The 21646-nt window shown below is 36.0% G+C and overlaps 2 protein-coding genes across 6 annotated transcripts in view; one reads left to right on the forward strand and one right to left on the reverse strand.

Moving 5' to 3' along the window:
* The window catches only part of LOC149704959 (glutamate receptor ionotropic, kainate 2-like), a 60311-nt gene extending 52306 nt beyond the window's left edge, over positions 1–8005 (forward strand). For 3 of the 4 annotated variants that reach the window (XM_089865094.1, XM_089865096.1, XM_089865097.1), the window contains 6 exons: positions 26–368; positions 1114–1331; positions 3798–4020; positions 5628–5893; positions 6675–6971; positions 7779–8005. In XM_089865094.1, coding sequence (XP_089721220.1) covers positions 26–368; positions 1114–1331; positions 3798–4020; positions 5628–5893; positions 6675–6911 — 1287 coding nt within the window. In that variant the 3' untranslated portion in view covers positions 6912–6971; positions 7779–8005. The remainder of the gene's footprint in view (positions 1–25; positions 369–1113; positions 1332–3797; positions 4021–5627; positions 5894–6674; positions 6972–7778) is intronic. The other variant, XM_089865095.1, reaches the window with a different exon arrangement.
* Positions 8006–9053: 1048 nt separating this feature from the next.
* The window catches only part of LOC149704960 (glutamate receptor ionotropic, kainate 2-like), a 55157-nt gene continuing 42564 nt past the window's right edge, over positions 9054–21646 (reverse strand). The window contains exons 10-15 of one of the 2 annotated variants that reach the window (XM_089865099.1): positions 20597–20800; positions 20108–20469; positions 19432–19630; positions 15442–15664; positions 14937–15208; positions 9054–13886 (exon numbers count right to left, since the gene is read on the reverse strand). In XM_089865099.1, the coding sequence (XP_089721225.1) occupies positions 13743–13886; positions 14937–15208; positions 15442–15664; positions 19432–19630; positions 20108–20469; positions 20597–20800 (1404 nt within the window). In that variant the 3' untranslated portion in view covers positions 9054–13742. Of the gene's footprint in view, positions 13887–14927; positions 15209–15441; positions 15665–19431; positions 19631–20107; positions 20470–20596; positions 20801–21646 lie in introns of both variants that reach the window. The other variant, XM_089865098.1, reaches the window with a different exon arrangement.

Raw genomic sequence — 21646 nt, forward strand, 5'->3', positions numbered from 1 at the left:
GACTTTAACTCGGAGCGTGTTAAAGAACGCCGACTTGGCGGTGGCTCCAATGACGATAAACTACGCCCGCGAGAGCGTTATTCATTTCACGAAGCCGTTTATGAACCTGGGCATCGGAATTCTCTTCAAGATCCCAAAGAGCTTGCCAGTTCGTCTGTTTTCTTTCATGAGTCCCTTGGCAGTTGATATCTGGTTGTACATCTTAGCCGCCTATATCCTGGTCAGTTCCACAATGTTCATAGTAGCGCGATTCAGTCCTTACGAATGGAGGAATCCACATCCTTGCGTAAACGAAAATGACGTCGTCGAGAATCAGTTCAGTTTAGCCAATAGCTTTTGGTTCACTATAGTCACGCTGATGCATCAAGGTAAGATGATTTTCTTTTCTTTTCAAACCTTATTGTTCCAATACACCAATCAGTAAGGATAAGATGATTGTAGCGGGTAATAAGAGAACCAGGAAACAAGTAATTAGCTTAGGGGAATAGATTTCTTTGACCTTCTCCCAGTATCGCTGTCAAATTTGGAGTCAGCTTGAAATCCCATAGGAATTACAGATCCAATTCACGTTCTCTAATTTTTAAACAGTGATTTCGGAAAATTAATTTATAATGACCTCGATATACTAGAATTCTAACGATCCCGTGGCTCGTACACTACGTTAATATATATTTTTATATCGAAAAAGAAACCACCCAATTCTCAAATTCCCCTGAAATAGGGTGTTAAAAAATCCGTGTTCGTATTGCTAATGGTACCAAAACCGGGAAGGTAATATACATAGCTTTCAGAATTCAGACTAGGAGGATTGATACCTTTCACACCAGGAAGTCAGGCTGTTTGGTACTGCAATTTGTCCGCCAAGTATAATCTAGCCTCTTGGTGTAAATGGTATCAATCCTCCTATTCCGAAAACTATGTATACCGCAAACCCCGATCCAATAACTCTTGGTCGAATTGCCGCCAAATCTAGAAGGGCAAGATTCAGACTATATCATTTCTCGCTGAGATGTATTTCTCAATCAGTGAATTCCGCATTGCCGCGCTCAAGCTATGACAAAATACCTCGCTGGTTTATTCGGAAGGTATATAAGTCGGTCGTTTGTCATTAAGGTTGCGACGTCAATCCAAAGGCGACGTCCACTAGAATAATCGGAGCCATCTGGTGGTTCTTCACGCTCATCATCATTTCGTCATACACGGCCAACTTGGCAGCCTTCTTGACAGTAGAACGAATGATTACGCCAATCGAGAGCGTCGAAGATCTGGCCGAACAAAACAAAATAGCCTACGGAACCCTAGAAGGAGGCTCCACAATGACTTTCTTTCGGGTACGGTAAATATTAGAGAACAGCCAACCTCCTTTTCGTTCGTTGTTTCTTGTTTGTTGTTCAAAACGTTCGTCTCTCGGGAGTAAGTAGACTTGACAGATGTTTTCAGCAACAATAGAAGCGACTTATTATTTGCGGTGTTATGTGCTTTTATCAGAAATACATAACCATAAAATCATTCTTACAAGTAAATTACTAACCACATTGCTCTCACCAACCTTTTTTTAGTATTAGAATTGAATTATATATCTATTTTTGTAAGATTAGACATATACACTAATAATTTATTAACCTTTAAAATGGCGGAGCGGAAGAGAATATTACTATACAACATTTTCGGCTCAAAATTACCTCCAGAACCAATAAAACACCGTTACTACATACCACTATCTACAAAACTACCCCACATAGTAGTAGTAAAATGCGCTAAGAAATCCGTAGCGATATTTTTGAGGATGTCTTGAGAAATCGATATAGAAAAGATGTGTTTGTAGGTAAATTCCTTAGTTTATGCATTTTCCGGGTTCTATTTTCTTATCGAATTGACACGGTGGATAGCTAACAAACTCCAGAAATAAATAAATAAAATATAAAAACCTTTCCACAACAGTATACTAACGAACAAGGAGCAGAAGCTATAGCTAAGGACGGTGATGTGTTTCCCCCTGTGACGGGCAAAAATAAAAAGTTTCCTTAAACTTTTCTGACACATTTCTAACCACCTTTTTTTAAAAGACAGAGTTTAGAAGTTTATGTCTAGGTCGATACTAAGGCAGTTGACAGAGAAACATTACTCGAAGACGAGCTAAATTCGAATTTAATACGTATTCCCGAATTCGGTCGCATTATATATATCCCATTCCTTGGAAACCTCAATAATATAAAGTGTGGAAGAGGGGATTAGACCGGAAGAAATCAGTATGGTAAATTACGGACCTTTGAAACAAATGAGTGTAAAATTATAAATAAGCATGCACTGTGAACGATTTTAATTTCATTGGTTATAAATTATCATTAAATGAGTAATTACATATTAACAATTAACTAGAAGTTAAAAACTTAGGATGAGTTCGTTTAAATATTGTTAGTTTCTGAGTCTGCAATTTAACATACCTATTTCTTCCATCGGTGGTACTGCGGTTCCCATAAAAAAGAAAAATTGCCCATCTGATCTATTCCACATTATATAAAGAGTAAATCCAGCCGGTCCATTGTACTCTTTCAAAAAAAAAAAATACCGTCTATTCCTTGGCCTTCTATTGAAAGAAGGTTTCCCTGGGTAATTAGGATCACGCATACGCGTAAGAAGCATAGAGAAGGTTAAGACGGATAAAAATAATCTCTTTTAAGTTCATTAACCACCCTTGGAGGATGATGGGAAGTTACGCAAACAAACTATGTCATGAAATTTACTGCGGGGAAGTTAAGTAAAAGGGGTGAAAATAAAAAGTAAGGTGTCCGAAGATAAACTTTAAATGTTTCGGAAAATCGTATGCAAATTTATTGAAAAACATGCAAAAAGCTTTTCGAAGTTAAGCCTTGGCTAGCCCTAGTAGGTTCATTGCTCGAGGCGCAAAACCGTAGATTAAGTTTGCGGCTGAAACTTACATGTTTTTCACATTAGGAAAGAAAAACATACCATCGCCAGCGCGGTCCAGCGCCCTACTGAATTGATAATGAAGTTATATCTTAAGTAGAAGCCCATTATTTGAAGTAATAAAAGTTGAGTGGTATTTCAACTTGAATTAAGTTTAAGTTAGTGACAGCGGGAAACATAAACTGGGAAAGAGGGTCCTGGTTGTAAGTTAGGGATTGTCTGTGATTGGTTGACCTACCCAACCGGAAATAGACTACTTAAAAACCCTTTCGGTCTAAATCAGTCTTCTATTCCAGTACTATTGTCTTTGATGATAGCTTTTGCATGTCTACCAAGTGTTTCAGATGAAACTATCTACCAGGGATTAAGTTATGTACTTCTACACCCAAATTCGCTTTGATTCAAGAACCTCATCATTAACGTGTTTTCCCCGCCTTTTTTCTTCAAGCTCAACCTCTGAATTAAATAACACGTGACCCTATAACCTCTTAACGCTTCGTTTCCTTTAGAAGTTTGAGAAGGAAAAAAATGTTAATCAGGGATAGCGATGATGAGATTCCAACTTAACAATAGGCCTAATGGTCATTAGGCTTAGGAAAGAGATTTAGAACAATGCTCGACGACGTTTTATCGTTCTAAGCTAAAATGTAAAAACTATTAGGGCCTAGATGGAAAAGGATCTTTAGACTTCAAATACGCATGATTTGAACCAAGTAGAGACTTAGATATGTGCATGAGACGCGCGTTCACTGAGCTAACAAGAGACAAGACAAAAAATAAAAATAAATGGCTTGGAAATTGCCGTTCTACATTTTGAATTGAAGTAGGTATAAATAAATTGATTTTTAAAAATATCTTGTTTTATCTAGGATTCCAAAATCGAAACGTACCAAAAAATGTGGCGTTTCATGGAAGGTCGACCTTCCGTCTTTGTTACGTCATACGAGGAAGGAGTTAAAAGAGTCCTAGACGGTAATTACGCGTTTCTAATGGAGTCAACCATGCTGGATTATATGGTGCAAAGAAATTGCAACCTGACCCAAGTGGGCGGTCTACTAGACTCCAAAGGATATGGAATAGCCACTCCAATGGGTAAGATTTATTCCTCCATTTTCATCAACCCCAAGGTAAGACATAACCCCCAGAAAGTTAATTACCGAATCTTCTACGCAATTTTGTAATTAGACACTTAGAACTTTCCAATATTCATAAGTCTATATATACGCTTTACCATTTAAAAAATAAACAAAATTCATGGCTGAATAATTTCTTTAAGAAGGCATAGTTAACAAAATGGGTTGTTTAGTATACAGGACTTAACACGTATCGTTAATTAAAATTATTCAGAGAAAAGGGTGTTAGGAAAATAACTCTCTTTGAAAACTCGTTAATGAAGATATTTTTCACCTAGACACTCTTTCCCCAATTCCATTGTCCCACCACTGTTTTAATTAAATACCTTCGTTAGGAAGTCGCTTTGTCTATTGACATAGATTCAATAGAGCTGATAGGCAGGGGAGATGAAGCCATTAGCCCCTTTATTCCCCCTTTAACCGTATTGCTTCGAAGTCAGTGGATAGAGTCACATTAAGCGTAAAGTAAACATGAACCGCGTTAGCTAATTAAAATACGCGCCACGCATTATGATCTCAACTGGAAGGATATAGATTATTTACCGGTTCTCTGTTCAAGCGATGTTAGTAGTTTTAAGATTTGATTCAAAGATTATTCAAGGGTAAAAGATTTTAAATACCGTTTTCAAATGACGACTCGCGTTCCCAGTTAAAGGATACACGAGAAATAGTTACATATTCGCGTCGTATTTCGTTTCATTTTACCTTTAAAAGGTAACTTCAAAAGGGCCATGCAGGTATTGATTTGTAAATTTCGGTAGCGCGCGGGCCTTTTCCAGGATACGAACAAAGGATGGCGCGTGAAGTTCTGGATCGAAGACTGCTGTGCACTTGGGAGCTGGAAAAGGTGGCCCTGACGAACCCTAATTATTTACAAAAGATTCAAAATCTCTTGGCAAAACAAAACACCCCTATTGGAGAGAGAGATAATTCATTACTTTCCCTCTGTAGACTATATAGTTCCGTACTAAGCCTTAAATTGTTTCCGCTCATCAATATGCAAATTAATACACTCTCGGAATGAAAATTATAACAAATTGTTCTTTAAAAGGATCACTTTATAAAACTCGCTTTCATCTTTGAGATCGTAATTTAATTACGTATTCTCTATAATTACTTATTTACTTTAAGTTTTGTTTATTTTTAATTTTCAACTTCTTCGGAAGAAACAAGATTCGTTTGATTTCTTCCGATACATCCTTAACCATAAGTTCTTAAGATATGTTCATGAGTTTGTCACTGGTTACTGAGTTTGTCATGAAGTGAAAAAGTTGAAACGCCACATATTCTCGTAAAGCGACGCCTGTTGAGGCGCTGTCAAAGGCTTACTACAGACTAAATAGTAAGATGGACTGCAAAATTAACCACTGAGTGTAGTACTTCAATTCGCTTGTCGTTCTCGAACAACCTCGAGCTGTAAGTCTCTAGCATTACGAAGTATAGGTGGTGTCATACTTATGGAATATATCTCACAAACTTATGCTTTAATTTAAACGCAATCTTCTATAATATTCTTCTAGTTCTAATTTTAATTTCTTATTATTTTCCACCTCATCTCCCCTATAGGGTCACCATGGAGGGACCGAATTTCCCTGGCCATTTTGGACCTTCAAGAAAAGGGAGTCATTCAAATGTTATACAACAAATGGTGGAAAAGTCCGGGAGTTTCCTGTACTCGGGACGATAAGGCGAAAGACGGCAAAGCTAATGCTTTAGGAGTGGATAATATAGGTGGCGTATTCGTCGTACTATTATGCGGCCTAGCCATAGCGGTCTTCACGGCAATCATGGAATTTTGTTGGAATTCCAGAAGAAACGCCCAATCAGATCGGGTAAATTATACGATTTCCATTTTTTTAAATTAGTTTTACTCTAAGCTTTGGCGATATTCGAGAGTTACTATGAAATATACGATTTGTAAGTTAATTCATGGCAAGCTCCTAGCTACCCTTGGGGAAATAATTAGCGTATTGAAAACGGTGAATACCCACTTGTTGATCAATAGGATCCAACTTATTTACTAACGTTATTGATTTTACCGAAAGAGGGGGAGATCTTCTATAGTCTAGCTCCTTATTTATCGATTTGCCCCAACTTAAACGGAAGGTGAAATGTAAATATTGACATTCAAACTATTACACGTGGTATTTATAAAATGAAACACCCATATAATATGTCAGAACGTACCAATATCCATACACACGCTTTCACAGGGACGTTGTACGCTTGCCAATGTCAAAAATGCAATAGGAAACCGAAAGATCACGGTGTGCACCACAGTCCTATTCCATCCTTTAAACGTTACGTGTCCTTGTTAAGAAAAAACAATCCTTCGAACGCTACACCGATTTCCTTGGAATTTAAATCAGCTTCCTGTAGGGCCTAACCTTTGGGTCATTTTTACTTTAAATTTCACCATCCCTTTACGATACGATTGGGCAAAATCCCTTCCGCTCCCCCCTCCAAAACTAAATGAGAGCCTTGATAGTAAACCTGGGTTGGAATCCGAGAATTCTATCGGAAAATTGTTGGGGCAAAAGAAAAGGGAAAAAAATCTTTAAATGTGTTGGTTGGCGTATAATGAAGTTAGGAAAAAATTTCTAATGAACGCAGAATCTTATATTTTGTTCCACCCAGCAATCTATCTGTTCAGAGATGGCGGAGGAGCTCCGCTTTGCCGCTCGATGCAGGGCTTCCCGGCAACGACCGGCTCTGAGGAGACATTGCTCAAAATGTATACCAGGCACAACTTACGTTCCAGCGCCCTTGGACATACCGCAGGAAAATGGTATTATGCAAATGATAGAGCTAAGAAAATCCCCGATACATTTCGATTGTTCAGAATCCTAAGACAGAGAGAAGGAGAGACCGAGAGACACAATCGTCTCAACGAAAGAGGTTTATGACAGGGTTCGTAATTACCTACAACATTCCTTCCATTCTCATTCTCAAAGGTTTCCCCCCGTCGATCTCCGTAGTTCTTAATTTGCCTAAACTTTCAGTTTATCGCGTACATACAGGGATAGATGTAATTTTAGAAGCAGGAATAGAGAACGGTTACTATTTACTTCAGTCCACTATAGAGCCCCTCCCACAAAAACGTAACGAAATTTTTAAATTATCTTATTAGCTCACTTAAACTACGTTTTGATGACGTTGCTGACGAAAACGGCGAAAAATACGAAATTCTTTTTTACCTCTGTCGCTATGACCCACCACGTCTTTCACAACCCACCCCTCCCCGTCCCGGGAAAGGGGTCAGGGACTTTGACGCGCGCCCAGATTACTGTTCTCTATTCCTGCTTCTAATATTACATGTACCCCTGGTACATATTAGCCTATATTTAAAATTCACTTATTTTTTTTCCTTTCGGGATTTTCGCCTATTTTTAAAATTGTCCTAATATTCCCTAGTATTTTAACCAATCTTTTCAATCGCCCTACTTTATCCTTGATATGTTAGTCTAATTTAAAAACTGATCTATTTTTTTAAAATTGTTCTGTTATTCCATGACATTTAAGCCTATTTTAAAATTTAACCTATTTTTTCCCATGATATTTTGGTCTATATATATATTTTTTAATTTCCAGTATACTCTAAAACCCGTTTCTAAGTTCCTTCACATTGTACCAAACCTTTATATTTCACCTATTTCCTCGAAATTTTACCCTACATTAAATTTCCCCAAATATAAAATTTTCTATATTTCTTTACAGGTTCTCCAGGTTTTTCCAGGTGATGTACGAACCTTTTAAAATTAAATTCAAATTTCAAAATACCTCGGACCAAATAATCCAGCGACAAAGGAAGATATACAAAAAAACAAATAAAAGCAAAAAACAAATTGTTCACAAAAACTTTAACAGATCTAAATTTTTTTACCCGTCAAGTGTGAATCGGGTTTTATAGAAATGGTTAGGTCACGATATAATTAAAAATAAATGCTTATTCTTCCATGATAGACGTTTCGACAACAAATAAACAAAACAATTTGAAAAATAAACAAGCTAACTGAACTATTTCTCATTAACAAATATCTTGACGACACTAGTTATTAAGTATTCGAAAAAAAAACAGAATATATAACTACATTTTATTTAAGGGGTGATTCTATCTCCTACTTGGCAGCTCATCTAAAATTAAATTTGTGATTAATTTTTTGTCTTAATTGCGCAAATTAAAAATGTAAAAAGAAATTTAATTCGATATTTAATATAAAGCTACCCAGTGCCAACTTTATTAATAAAACTAACCCAGTCTTTGCCTATTTGCGTAAGAAGATCTCAACTGGTATTTTGAACTAATTCACGAAGGTAAATGGGTTTTACTATTTGAAATAATTTTAACCCTTTTACGGCTATAAGATATTTAAAAATTTAAAAGAAAATGAAGTGAAATTGTACAGAAATTAATAAATTATAAATAAATTCGTTAGAATTTATCTGAAATTTGAAGGTTTTCACGTGTAAAAAAACGGTACATTTATAGTACCTAATTTTTATAATATTGGTGCAGTTACCCTAAAGGTAATATTTTGCAAGTCAATAAATTCCTTAATTTATAGGAAACACATTAAAGGTACAGTATATCCCCATGCAGGATACCCAAATTTTTGCAAAATCGTAAACCTCAACAAATGCCATAATTATTTTGAGTAATTCCAATATAGACCCCAGAAAAATTCTCGCAAACGTAGGCCTATATTGTTCAGTGTCTCACCTACATTGACAATTTTCGCCAATTGAGGTCAAAGTTCAAGACCCAGGTATTTAGTATACACCAATTAAGAAAACCTAAAACTTACTGCGAATTCCTATTTTCAGAATCCAGAATCGGCCATGTTCAATTCCTTTCTCTTCTGTGTTCATAAATTTCATGCACAAATTCATCATTATTGGTAAGATCATGTAGGCACATGCACACGGTTATTTTTTTCTTCGGTTTGTAATTAGATTTCAGATCACATTCTGTTAAATTAAACGAGAAACAAATTTGTCAAAAACGAATATTTTTAAAAATTAAAAAAACACAAAAAGTAAAAAATTTAAAAATATCCCAAAAATTATGTCTAAACATGATGAAGGCCCATATTTCAATATTTGCATGTTTTTTTTTCTTTAAAAGAACGCAACAGTATTTATTGTTCCATAATATTTCGTCTGTTGTATATTTGTTTGTTGATAATTTGAAATTCTTACCTCATATTTAAATATTCTACAATATAATATTATCCACAAAACTTAATAAATATCGTGATTCGATTTTACAAAAGAAAAATCGACAAAATTTCAAACTACAAAAAAAAATATTTAAATGATTCAAAACATTTTCCCACCCATAAAGTTCAAAAATGAAAATTAAAATTATTTTCATATATGGTCCTTTTTTTATCGGGTTAATGTTTTTATACCGATAATTTCTTGATTCATCTTCATATTATGGGTTTAAAGGTTTTGATAAATTTTGTTTAGACGATACGATAATACGATTTTGTTGGCACAAAAAAAGGTTTTTGTTTTCCTACACACAATCAATTTTTGACACTTTTTTTTAAATACGTTGTTGGTTTGTTTGTTTGTTTGTTTATCGCGTTGAGTTAATTAATATTTATTTATTTATTTATTTAAATGGATATATATTTAAAGGGTTACTTAAATTATCCAAGAAATGCTTTGTATTAGTCGCGCTATTGTATACCAAATCCAACAGAAATTTGTTTTGTAAATAATAATTAAATTAAAGTTTGACACCAAAACTTAAATTTAAATAACATGGTTTAACTAACAATACAATGTCAAAATTTTAATTTACTAATATAATTGCGGGTTTTTAACAGCTGGGAAAAACCACTTGCAAAATCATAGGTACTAAAGTGAATACGTAATACTACGTCATCCGCTTGTTGGATTTGATATCTGTATATATATATTTTTTAATTAAAAATAGCGCAACTAAAAGAATTATATTTAGATAATTTAAGAACACCTTTTAATATTCGAGATACATTTATCCCTCGTTTAAGTGAGCCTTTTAAACCCCGACGTATACTTAACTAACATCTCGAATATTTGTTTATTTTTATTTTTAATATTAATTATTATGATTTTATATTAATATTTATGGACGGATAATTTGAGTTCCAAAAAGTGTATTAATTATTTTCTCTTCATCACTTAATTAACTCCACTGAACAATCTGGGAAAATTTTTTGGCTGCGCGGTAAGCCAAAGAAATCCAGAGTTGTTTACACGTAGATGTTTGTTGTTGATTAAATTTGTTGTTATTTTTGTGGAACACGAAAATTTGAAGATTTCTTTCGCTTCAAAAAGTTTTTCATTTTGTTATTTTTTTTTTAAATACCTCTCTAATATAATTACGTACAAGTACCTAAAACTTGGCTTTTTAAAGTTTTTTTTTTGTAATAAATAAAAATTTATTAAAAGACGAGAAAAATTCTACGTTGTTTTTTAGGGGGTGGGTGGTTGGGTGTGTTGCGATTTTTGTGGTCATTTTCTATTATTTATTATTAATTTTTTTGAAGTCATGATGATCAGAAAAAATGAATTATTTGGAGCAAAATTTCAAGTTTTGTATTTTTATATATTGTATTTAATATTATTAAGTTGTTATTTTGTTTGTTCAATTTTTTTCCTAGCATTTAAGGCTTAGTTTCCTTTAATTAATTAGCCTTAATTTACACTTTGTATATTTTGTTCATCCCATTTTAGTAGAAATACCGTAGGCCTATGCAATTTAAAAAAGATTGTAATATTATTTTTTTTTTACATTTTGATATCTTTAAACTAAGTTATTAAGATTTAATTATAGTAATTAATAGATAGTAATTATTAATTAGTATATGGAAAAAGGGGGCGGGGCTTATTAACAGGGGGTTGTTGTTTTAATTATAAAATACCTCGAGTGGTTTAGTTTAGTTTAGTTTTATTTGAAAGTGATTGGTTCTGTCGGTTTTAATATATTTATTAATTTAAATATAAAATATTGTTTATTCTGGCATTGGCGTTAATTACTTCCCTAAAATTATTTCAACCATCTTAATTATGTATATTCGTAATTGGTTTCGATTATTTGCAACGTAATTAATTTGTTTCGCAAAGCTGCGTGCTCATGAGTTGGTCAGTAAAAATTAAACCTAAGCTAAAAATACAGTGCATGGTTTTAGAGTTCATACTTCCTTGACTTAATTTGCACAATTACTAAGCGCTTTGGTAATAAAAACCTCGATTTGAGAAAGAGCTTGAATTATTTGAAGGTCACACAAAAAAAATACAGCTTCGACGAGAATTAAAAGCGAGGAGGTTTGAAGCATCGTGCGATGGGGGAAGGGAATTAGAAATATTTCCCCCCAAGAAGTATGTTGGCGTCAGTTTCATTCTATCGGGGGTCGCCAATTTGATTTTGATTTTCCCCCCTCCCCTAGGCCTACTACATAATTTTCTTAAACAGTATCTGTTTAAACAGGAGTAGACCAATATTACAAGGAGGATTAAAGGGGGGGGGTCGGGGCAAGATTTAACTGGAGGCGTTTTAGAACTACTCGATAAAAGCCACGCTTTCAAACCCAAGTCAATTTTAAACTAATCGTAATTCATCCGCCTAGTTTCTAATCATAATTAAAAAATATTACGTTTCCCGCACTCGGAATTATTGCCTTAGTTAAAATTAATGCATATTTAATGATTACAAATTAATTTAAGTTAAAATAATTAAAAATTATGAATGGCTTAAATGAATGGAAATTCAAATTATCCGATGATTCATAAAATGAAGCTCTACGATACCATATTTTAATCTAATTGAATCCACTTTAATTCTATTAATTTCAATTAAATATTGTACTTTTCTACTACCATATTAATAGTTGAATCTAAATAAATCAATATTTCTTTAATACAAATTAAAATGGCTTCCATACGATAATTTAAAACAACACACACGTTGTTAAAGCTAAAACCCGAAGTATACCTTCTCCCACGCGAAGCAAGCGGCAGACATGGTGTATACCCTAAATTTTCCCCGTCGAATTCATCCTCGCTAATCAAGATTTAATTGGCCTTAAATTCTGAAACTCACCTTAAATAAAATATTGAAATTTTACGTTATCCTGTGTCCCTGTGAGTTTAGTTCATCTTTGATCACAAATCCGGTACAAAAACACTAATTGAACGCGATTTAATTACGACTTTAATCTAACCGAAATGTAACACGTCGATCATACAACGCCATTTTCTTCCGTACTAATTGAAGAATAAGGGGGAGTTGTGGTAAAAAGAAAGGAACTAATATGGGCCGCGATTGAAATAATGCTAATTCCCACACACAAAAAATTTAATACCGTTTTTCTATCGTCTGCTAGCAATCTTGTCATCATGGAGCAATACTTTAAAATAGACCTAGCTGCACGATGCAATACACTTTTTAAGAAATATTCATATTCACTCCAGTAAAGTAACTCCATGGAAAATATGAGGGCATCCATCTATTTTCCTCACAATTAAAAGTATTTTAGCTTTTAGATTTACTTTTCACTGAACCATTTTCAATAAGCAATTACGTTAAGTTTTTGGGAATAGTCTTTTTTTAGAACACCAATGTTCTCCAGAAAAAACAATATATAGAATTATAATTGCGCGATAAATTCAAGGCTCCCCTATTCTGTTACAAGTGTATTTCAGTGTGACGTCATCGCGATGTTAGTTAGTTATTTATTAAGTAATTTGTTTTACCTTTAATGTTAAAAATTTCCAGACCCTTTTCGAGAGCTAGTTTGGTTATAATAGAAGGTAGTTTAACGTAATATTATAGAATCTGATTTTTACATTTATATATATACTGTATATAATTGTTGTCTTTTGAAAACACCTCTTTTTTATTTATTTATTTTTTTTTGAGTAAATAGGCCTACGTAGTATCGTCGTCATAATTAACGCGGTTAGTTTTAGTTCATTAGAATTTTAAATTGTTTTACAACCTAAGCCTTTGAACATGCATGTCGCTCCCGAACGTGTAGCTAATTTCTGCGATCCTCATTTAATTTCATATTAATTTCAATTAATTAATTTACATTAAGTTTAATTACACCCCCGAAAGTTGACAACCAATTCGTATCATAAAATTCATCCTTGCCATTTTTTTATATATTACTACTCCAAAGAATGGGAAAAAATGTTTTTGGTAGGTTGACCCAAAATAATTTCTCAAACCTGTTATGAGGTTAAGGTTTTGGGACTCGATATACCTTCATAATCCCATTGGGTAATTAGTAATTATTCTTAAGGTGTTATCCCCCTCCCCCACGTAACCTAAAACGTATAAAATTTGTAGGGTAATTATGAATTTTTTTTCGTTTGTTTCTTTCCATTCTTTGGAGATGATTACCCGTAGTATTAATTACCTATTAATTAAAAGCACCAAGCTTCTTTGGAAATCGTTTATCTTTCGGGGGTGAATTTTAATTACTTAATTATTTGGTTTTTCTAGACCCCATTGATTGAGTGATCTTAAGCTGGTTATACTTATTATTAAATATACCTGTCGAAAATTCTTTCCATATTGTGTAGTAGCGTGATCCTGTGAAGTGGTGGTATAGTAGAACTTTAGTTAGGAGGAGTGTAGCTTCATCTTGCAGAGTGTGCAGTTTTTCAGATATGGTGGGTTTATCAATAATCCGTGGAGAAACTGGGCAGAGTCGAGATACGATAATCGCCGTTGCTGTCCGAATCGACCTTGCGCGCTGGCTTGGTCGAACTTCGACAGGAAAGGGCGAATTTGAGTTCCCGAAACATTTCTTTGCACAGTGGTTCCTTTTCGCGTCATTGAAGTAAAACAAAGGCCATTTGAATTAGAAAATGCGTTTAGATGTATCGTTTGAAAGCAATTCGTATAAGTCTTGGTTCGCGACTTAAAGGATATTTCCCAAGTCGAGCCTGTTGACCTGACCAGTGACATTGCATTGCCATATTGTAGGTGAAGGGGGTTCGTTTGAACCTTACACGAAATGCTTTCAAATTTTTAATTGGTCCGTTTCGGAGGTAATCGTTGATATCGAACATTGGTTAATCCCGTCTTGCTCCTTCCCAAAATTTTTCACAATGAGCTCAAAGAGTATTTTATTAAATTAGGCCTTGTCCCGCTTCGAAACGGACCACAACGTTAAAAACCGACTTGTAGAGAATGTAACCCTTTTTGCGGGTACTGTGCCATACGAAGGTTCAAATAACCGAGATCCTCCGTGAATGGTTAGTTGAACGATAGTGAACGCCAAGTTTGAGGTTGGGTTTGGCACCGAATAATATTGGAGGTTACATTCCCTCGAATGTCGGACGAAAGTAACTCTTCAAGTATAACGCAACACAATTCAAATAAATTTGCAAAAACGCAAATACATTTTCAATACCTAAAACAGTCGCACGAATTAAACTCGTTTTGGAAAGATTTGAACACTAAATTGAAACGCTTTGTCTGATCATGATGACGCCCTGTCATCATGACCTCAAAATGGTGTGACCTTGAAGGTCAATTAGGGTTTGAGTAGGGCTGAAGAATCTTTCCAAATGGAATTAAATTCACGCGCTACGATGGCGAACGTTACTATGGTTAGCCAGACGTTGGACACGTTATTGGACACCTGTTCGGCCTAAATCTACTTGTTTCTCGGACGGATATCTTGCAAAAGGAGTTAAGTTATATACAAACGGATGCTTCGATCAGTGGATGCACGTTCACGACAGCAATTCACAGACTCTACGGTTTTTTTTTCGTTCTTTTTTTTTAATTAACTACTAGACGAGAGATATAGAGAGACGGTTTCGTACTCACACTGTAGATGATAAAAGAGGTCTTACAGCTCTTACTTTATCTTCCGAGGCCCGTTTTCTGGCCTTCCATAGGAATTCCATAATGGCCACGACTATGGCCAGACCGAGACCGCACAAAAGAACAACGAAGACACCGCCCACATTGCCCAGGCCCAACTCGGTAACGATGCTCGAAGTCTTCTTAGAATCGTCCGAGCACTGACCGCCTCCCTTCTTTTGCTTCCACCATTTTTCTTTTAGATCGTGCAAGATCCCGTTCTCTTGAAGCTTCAGAATCGCGCTGGACAAAGGCGTCCGGAACTCAGAATCTAAATCAATCCCAACAACCGTTAAGACATCCGTTACGAACAGGGAGAACAAGTACATGTTAAAAATCGATTCTAGTTTGGGCCTCGTGACCTTCAAGAAAGGCGTGGTGGAAAATATTTTGGCCATCATGACCTTCAAGACTGTATTCAAACTTTAAACTCTTAGGTGGAAGAACTATTTCATTCTATAATAACAGTACTTGTCCTCGGGATACATGGACACTTTGACCAACTTTTCCGAGTAGCTATTCCGTAGGCTTTCGAGTCCAGTAGACCCCCGATCTGCGTTAAATTACAATTTCTTTCGACTCGGTACTCGATACTGGCGGATTCCATTAAAAATGCGTATCCGCCGGCTAATACTCGCTTTTGACCTTCCTCATTGGACTCGGTGAAAACGTCCTTATTCTTTTCCATAAACTTCCACATGCGCATATAAGTCGGGATCTGTGAATCCTGCAAAGAAAAGAAAATAAAAACCCCTTAATTTTTCACTTCTTATTCCATACTACAAAACACTAACTCAACGCGGACAGCCTTCAAAAAACTGCCGCTGCCCTTCCTTTAATGGTTATTGAGTGGAGAGGCGTTGCAATAAGAAATTCGTGGTATTATCTAAGAGGATAAAACACAAGGAGCCTTCCTAAGGGATTTGGGCATCGTGGAAAGAGGACCGTCTAATCTCACCGAAGAGAAAGAGTCTTCATCGCGCATGTCTTAAAAGACAGCGCGTGTCACGTGATCGGTCTAGGAACGTTTTAATTATATAGCAGAGGAAAAAGAACTGGAAATGAAGGTCTTGGATCCGCACTAATTTCCTGTTATCTCTGCATGATTGGTTGTTATTTAGTACTTGCTGTTGCGACGTCACAACCGAAAACGAGATCGCTTTTGATCGCCCTAGCTATTATTCTATCCAGGATGCGCAAACCGAGGCGCTTCGTCCGAAGACTCCTTGCACTTCATTCTTCTCCTAGACATTACATAAGAGGTATAGGAAAGAAGGAGAAAATATTGAAAAGAAAAATCTTTTTTCTTCTTCCATCCCCGCTTTATTTTTTTGTCATACCCTCTTTCTATCTGGCTGTCGTATTTTTGTCTTAAAGCCTAGAGTACCAATCGATTTGGCCACACACTCTTAGCCTATAGGCATTCTCTCTTGAAATTTTGGGTAATATGTCAGCGTGCGCGGCTCCAGACACCACCACTCATTTCCCACTATCAGCCCAATTCATTTTCATCTTATTCTTTTCTATATCCTCCATCTTTTCATCTCCAGCTTCTTCCGCAATTTATTTTTTGTCCTCATCTTTTTAGGACTGGACTGTAGACCTATTTTTGGGGAGTTCACCTAATAGTATTTACATCAAAGCGCGTCAAATTTAGTTTGTTTCCCTCTTTTCTGCATGGGCCTTAGTAGACGTTATCTATAATCTTAATACAATATTTTCTACTTCATTTTATTTTTATTTATTTATTTTTGTTGTTCTTCTGAGAACGGTAAAGTTTTTAGTTATTTTGGGTTGAGCCCGCATCGTAACAGAGTTTAAGATTTGGCCAAAATGAAAGGTATTTTCAGGTTTGGATGGTGCCAGACATATGCAGGTGCTTTTCAAGTTTAAATTTAAATTAGGCTTAACTAGTTAGTACAAGTTGTGCTGAAATTTAAATGTATCGAAATTAAAGTGCCTTAAATTGTTAAGTTTCGAACTTCAAAATTAACATATTGTTCAGTTATATTGGAAACTTCTAAAGATATATTATCATAAGTTCATAAGATATGTTCCATAAGTTGTCACTGGTTACAAACTGGAGCTTGTCATGAAGTGTCGTAGGTCATAGATTCTGGTGAGACGCTGCTGTCAAAGGCTTAGTACATAGACTAAATAGGACCAGATGGACTGCAAAATTAACCACCGAGTATAGTCAAATCTGTTCTCGAACTAGCTTGAGCTATAAGTCTCTGGCATTAATTAGTATAGGTCGCTCGGTATAGGTAGTGGCATACTTATGGACCATATCTTGTAAACTTATGATATTATTAAGTATTTTTATTAACCAGTTGATTCTGAAACCCAGACATACTCTACTCCGTAGATCTTGTTTGTTTCTTAAATTCAATTACATTAAATTCGTTTTCTAAAAGGTTTTCCGAAGCTATTTTCTCTCGATTTCTTGAAGTTTAACGATTCAGACTATACGAGTAAGTCTGGGAACTCATACGACGATCAAAAATTCAACGGATCGATTCCAGATAGTCACGCAAAACGATTTCAAATCGAAGCCCTTTTCATTCTGTATTTCGGCTCCCTAGCTGTACTCCCACCGTAAAATGGATGGTACTCAAAAGCCCCGCACTCTTCCTCTCTTCCACCGTTTTGAGAAATCGTTATATAGCTCTTGCCAAGAACTATTGAGCAAATGTGGTACTGATGGAGTATCAGTTTCGAGTGAGTTAGGCGAAAAGGAACAACTCAAACGGAGGTTGGGGAGTTTCGCCTTACTCTAGTGGCCTGCACGTCATGATGGGCGGGGACAGCCCCTCAAGAGGAAGGCCATGTTGGGTGTTTGAAAAATGACGTAGCTGTCAACAGAAAACGGAGCGATACTATATAGTGTTTGAGAAGCTTGATTTAACCCGATATTCCCATTGGGAAAAAGGTAAACTTTGAGACAAAGTCGCTTAACGATTATACCTCTTTGAAACTCTCGGGTTATTTATTTTGAATATATTTCCGCCTACTTTACCAGCTAACTTAGTATAGGATAAAATAGTACTCACACATTAAACCCAAGAACAGTTCACAATGTACTCTGCATATTTTGAAATAGCTTAAGTTTATTATTGATAAGTAAACGAAATTTCAATCATTTATATTTGAAACAGATAATTACTTCTGCGCAGTCGAAAAATGTGTCTTCGCTATAGATATATGGCGTGACCTTTAACCTCAAATTCATTGGGTCACTAAATTAAATAACGACACAGACCATGTATTTAATTGAAAAAGTATCGAAATTGGTCTAGTCATCGCTGAGAAATAGCGTTTGCAACATTGTAACACCGACCCCAAAATCAGCACACTTGAATTAATTTTGTCTGGGAAACTTTACATCGTGACCTTTTGAACTTTCCTTGAGGGCCTGTAAGTCAGGCATGTCTCGTATTTCGTTCGTAACTAGGTACTATACAACCTATTCCTAAAGGACCTTGGGTAGCTAGTTTATTTCGTGTTTCAAAGTTACGTACTAAAAAGATTGAATTTTTGGTTGTTGGGAACTCGGTTATGCGAGTCTCGAACTACGCGTTGGTTGCTTTACCCTTCTATCTTCAAAGTGCCAAGAATCTTATAAAAAATCATGGAAATTTTGACCCCTTTTAAGATTGGAAGTCTTTTTTCTCGAGAGGAAATTTTCTTGACTTTAAAAAAAAGACGACTAAAAAACTTGGATCTCGTCCCGAAACTTCAACCCGCTTCTTCTTTAGAGGGAAATTTAATTTACAACGACGTCTAGCCAAGGCATACCTATAAAATATTGTACCTTGCAAAACTCGCTCCATAGGCACCAGAATATAAATACCAGACGAAAATATCCTGATCTATTCAAGAGGTTCTTTGTTGTTGATAAACAGAAGTATTAAAATTCCGTACGCGCCTCTTTCAACAACTCAAAATAGTATTTCTGAAAATAGGGAGTAAATAAACTAGTAGTAGGACCGAAGTGCAGTGGGTAATACCACCCTCCGTCGTCAACTATAACTTGTACCGAGGTCAAAAACACTTCTTGTACATCAAGGTTTTTTTTCAAAATAGGCTTATAATGTTGTTGATCGAAGGTTATAACCTGCTCCTTCCTATGACCCTGTCCAAGCTATTCTCTTAGCTAAGCCTTGGTGGTTCGATCAATAGTGACTTCTACATATAGGAGGGAATTCTATACAGTATATTCTTTGTACCAAAAAAGGTATTCTTTCCTATACCGTAATAGTATCTACAGCTTCCTTAGCTTCGATTGAGCAATTACTACTAAATCAACAAACACATCACGTTTATCGGGGTCGACCATTCGCTTCTATTCTAGTATTTTTTTTTTCTTTTTCTTTCTTTTTTTCAAGGAGTTGAAAGAAAGAAACTAAGAAAGAAGGAAGGCGGGAATGAAATGGGACCGTACGAATGTAAGGGTGGTAAAAGGGGAAAGGAAAGGTAGGATGGATATCTTACTTTGAAAAACTGTTCGGTGGAGCCACCTCCTAAGCATCCGTATCGGATTTTTTCTTGTTTGGAAAGATCTTCGGCACTTTCAATGGGGTAGACCGTCTTCTCGACGGTCAAGAAAGCAGCCAAATTGGCGGTGTACGAAGAAATCATGATCAAGGTAAAGAAATACCAGATTCCAGCCACCGTTCTCGTCGACATGGCTCTAAGAAAAAGATACGCGAAGAAAAAAAAGGGGAAAGAAAAACAAAAAAATATTGTTAGCTTCTTTCGCTGCTTCCTTTTAGGTTTGAGAAAGCGGCAAATCGAAGGGGTCAACCGAGATTGGAATGCATAGTTCAACTCTTGACCTTAAACGATATTTCAGCAATGTAAACGGTACAGACCCTTTCGATGCGTTTTAACATAAACATGAATGACAAATAATACTAGTAAAAAAGCGTGCTACGACGTTGAAATTTCGAAATGTCACGTGCTATGCGAAAACGTTAAAGTTCGTTAAGCCTTTGTTTGTGAATTTTCTAATTCCGCGCGCGCTTTAACAATGTCACGTGATTAGTTAGGAAGAACAGGCTTTTAAATATGTAGCAAAAATAGGTATGACGAAGCAAAAAAATTAAACAGCGAGAGATAAAAGAGATAAGAAAGTGCGGTTTGGAACGGGGAGATGTTAATGATTTACTTTGGAGCCAAATCAGAACCCTGTTGCATAAGGGATCCGATGGTGAACCACATGCTGTTCATGAGGTTAAAGTTGTTCTCTAAGACTTGATTTTCCTGTCTGCAAGGATGTGGGTTGTCCCACTCGTAGGGACTCATTCGTCCCACCAGGAAGAGGATGACGCTGACGCCGATGTAGGCGCCAATGACGTAAATCCAAACTTCCATGGAAAAAGGCGACAAGAAAGAGAATAATCTCGTGACTTTCTGCGTCGGCTTTTTGAAGAGAATGCTGATTCCAGTGTTCATGAATGGCATCGTGAAGTCGACGGCCTCTTCCCGAATCGACGTAATAGTTAAATCAGCTATGGCCACGTCGGCTTTCTAATAATCATAGAAAAACAACCCAATAAACCCAAGGCTTACGGTCCTCGAAGACCTTCGTAATATCGTGTGGAAAGCAAATATTGACGGTGACCCAAAGGATAAGGATGGATAAACGCGTTCTTACTCCGCTGACAACTTCTCCAATCATTCCGCTCCAGGTTCCATTAGGCCCCTTTCTTCCGTAGCTCTTATCGTCTACTTCTTTGAAAATATAAGTGAAGCCCAATATCTTGGAGACTTCGTCGATCAGGTCGACGCTGTAGCCTTCGTATCTTTCGTTGCCAATCAGTTTACCGGCTGAATCTCTCAGCATCGTGTAAGGGTCACTCTAAAAGAACAACGTCGATACTTCTAGTTTAATTCACTTCTAAAAAACCCTTGTTAAAATTTAAGAGACCCGCGGCAAAAATTTTCAATCTTACTAAAAAACCCCAGTCATAAAAACAAAAGAATGTTTTCAAAGTTTACCCAAGTTGGAAATTAGTTAGCTCTTTTTATTTGGCGAAAAGAAAAGAGGCGGAGGGAAAACGATTTCGAACTTCTTTGTTTGGTAATTTCTCATTAAAATGCTTTGAGACTTTATCGAGAATACATTACAAGGTTCGTTTTTCTTCGCCTCTCCGTTGAGGATACGCTAATTTTTCCCACTAGGGAACACTGCTCAAATAATGAAGTAGATAAACCCAAAAAATAATAAAAAGAAAAGAAAACCATTTCAAATCCCTTAACGGTTGGTTACTAGCTACTACACAGGATTAGAATTTGTATTTTCTTCCAAACGTCCCGGCCCTAATAGACGAATTCGCAAATTACAAAGGAATAATAGCATAATAGTAGGTTATTTCAGTCACCAAAAGGAACCGCTAGAGGCAGCCCGAGTTGAACTAGATTATATTAAAGCGTTTTAGAAACTAGAAAATTATAGAAATTAATAAAAACTAGACTGTTCCGATAGTGTAAGCCACCTATAGGTAGTTCGAACTGCTATTTTACGAAGTTGGTAACACGAAAAATGGCGGATGAAAAAGGTGTCCAGCCAGCAAGCATCGGACCAATACTTTGTCAGCCCTAAAGAGCGCAAAAAAATAAAAGTATTCTGTGTAGCGCGAGAAAAATCACACGTGCTATTCAATTACAATTTCACATTAGGCTTAACAAGTTAAATTTAAAAACC

This window comes from Phalangium opilio, unplaced genomic scaffold, assembly GCF_054372755.1.
Source record: "Phalangium opilio isolate 3A_F unplaced genomic scaffold, DU_Popi_V2 ptg000014l_1, whole genome shotgun sequence".
Lineage (NCBI taxonomy): Eukaryota > Metazoa > Arthropoda > Arachnida > Opiliones > Phalangiidae > Phalangium > Phalangium opilio.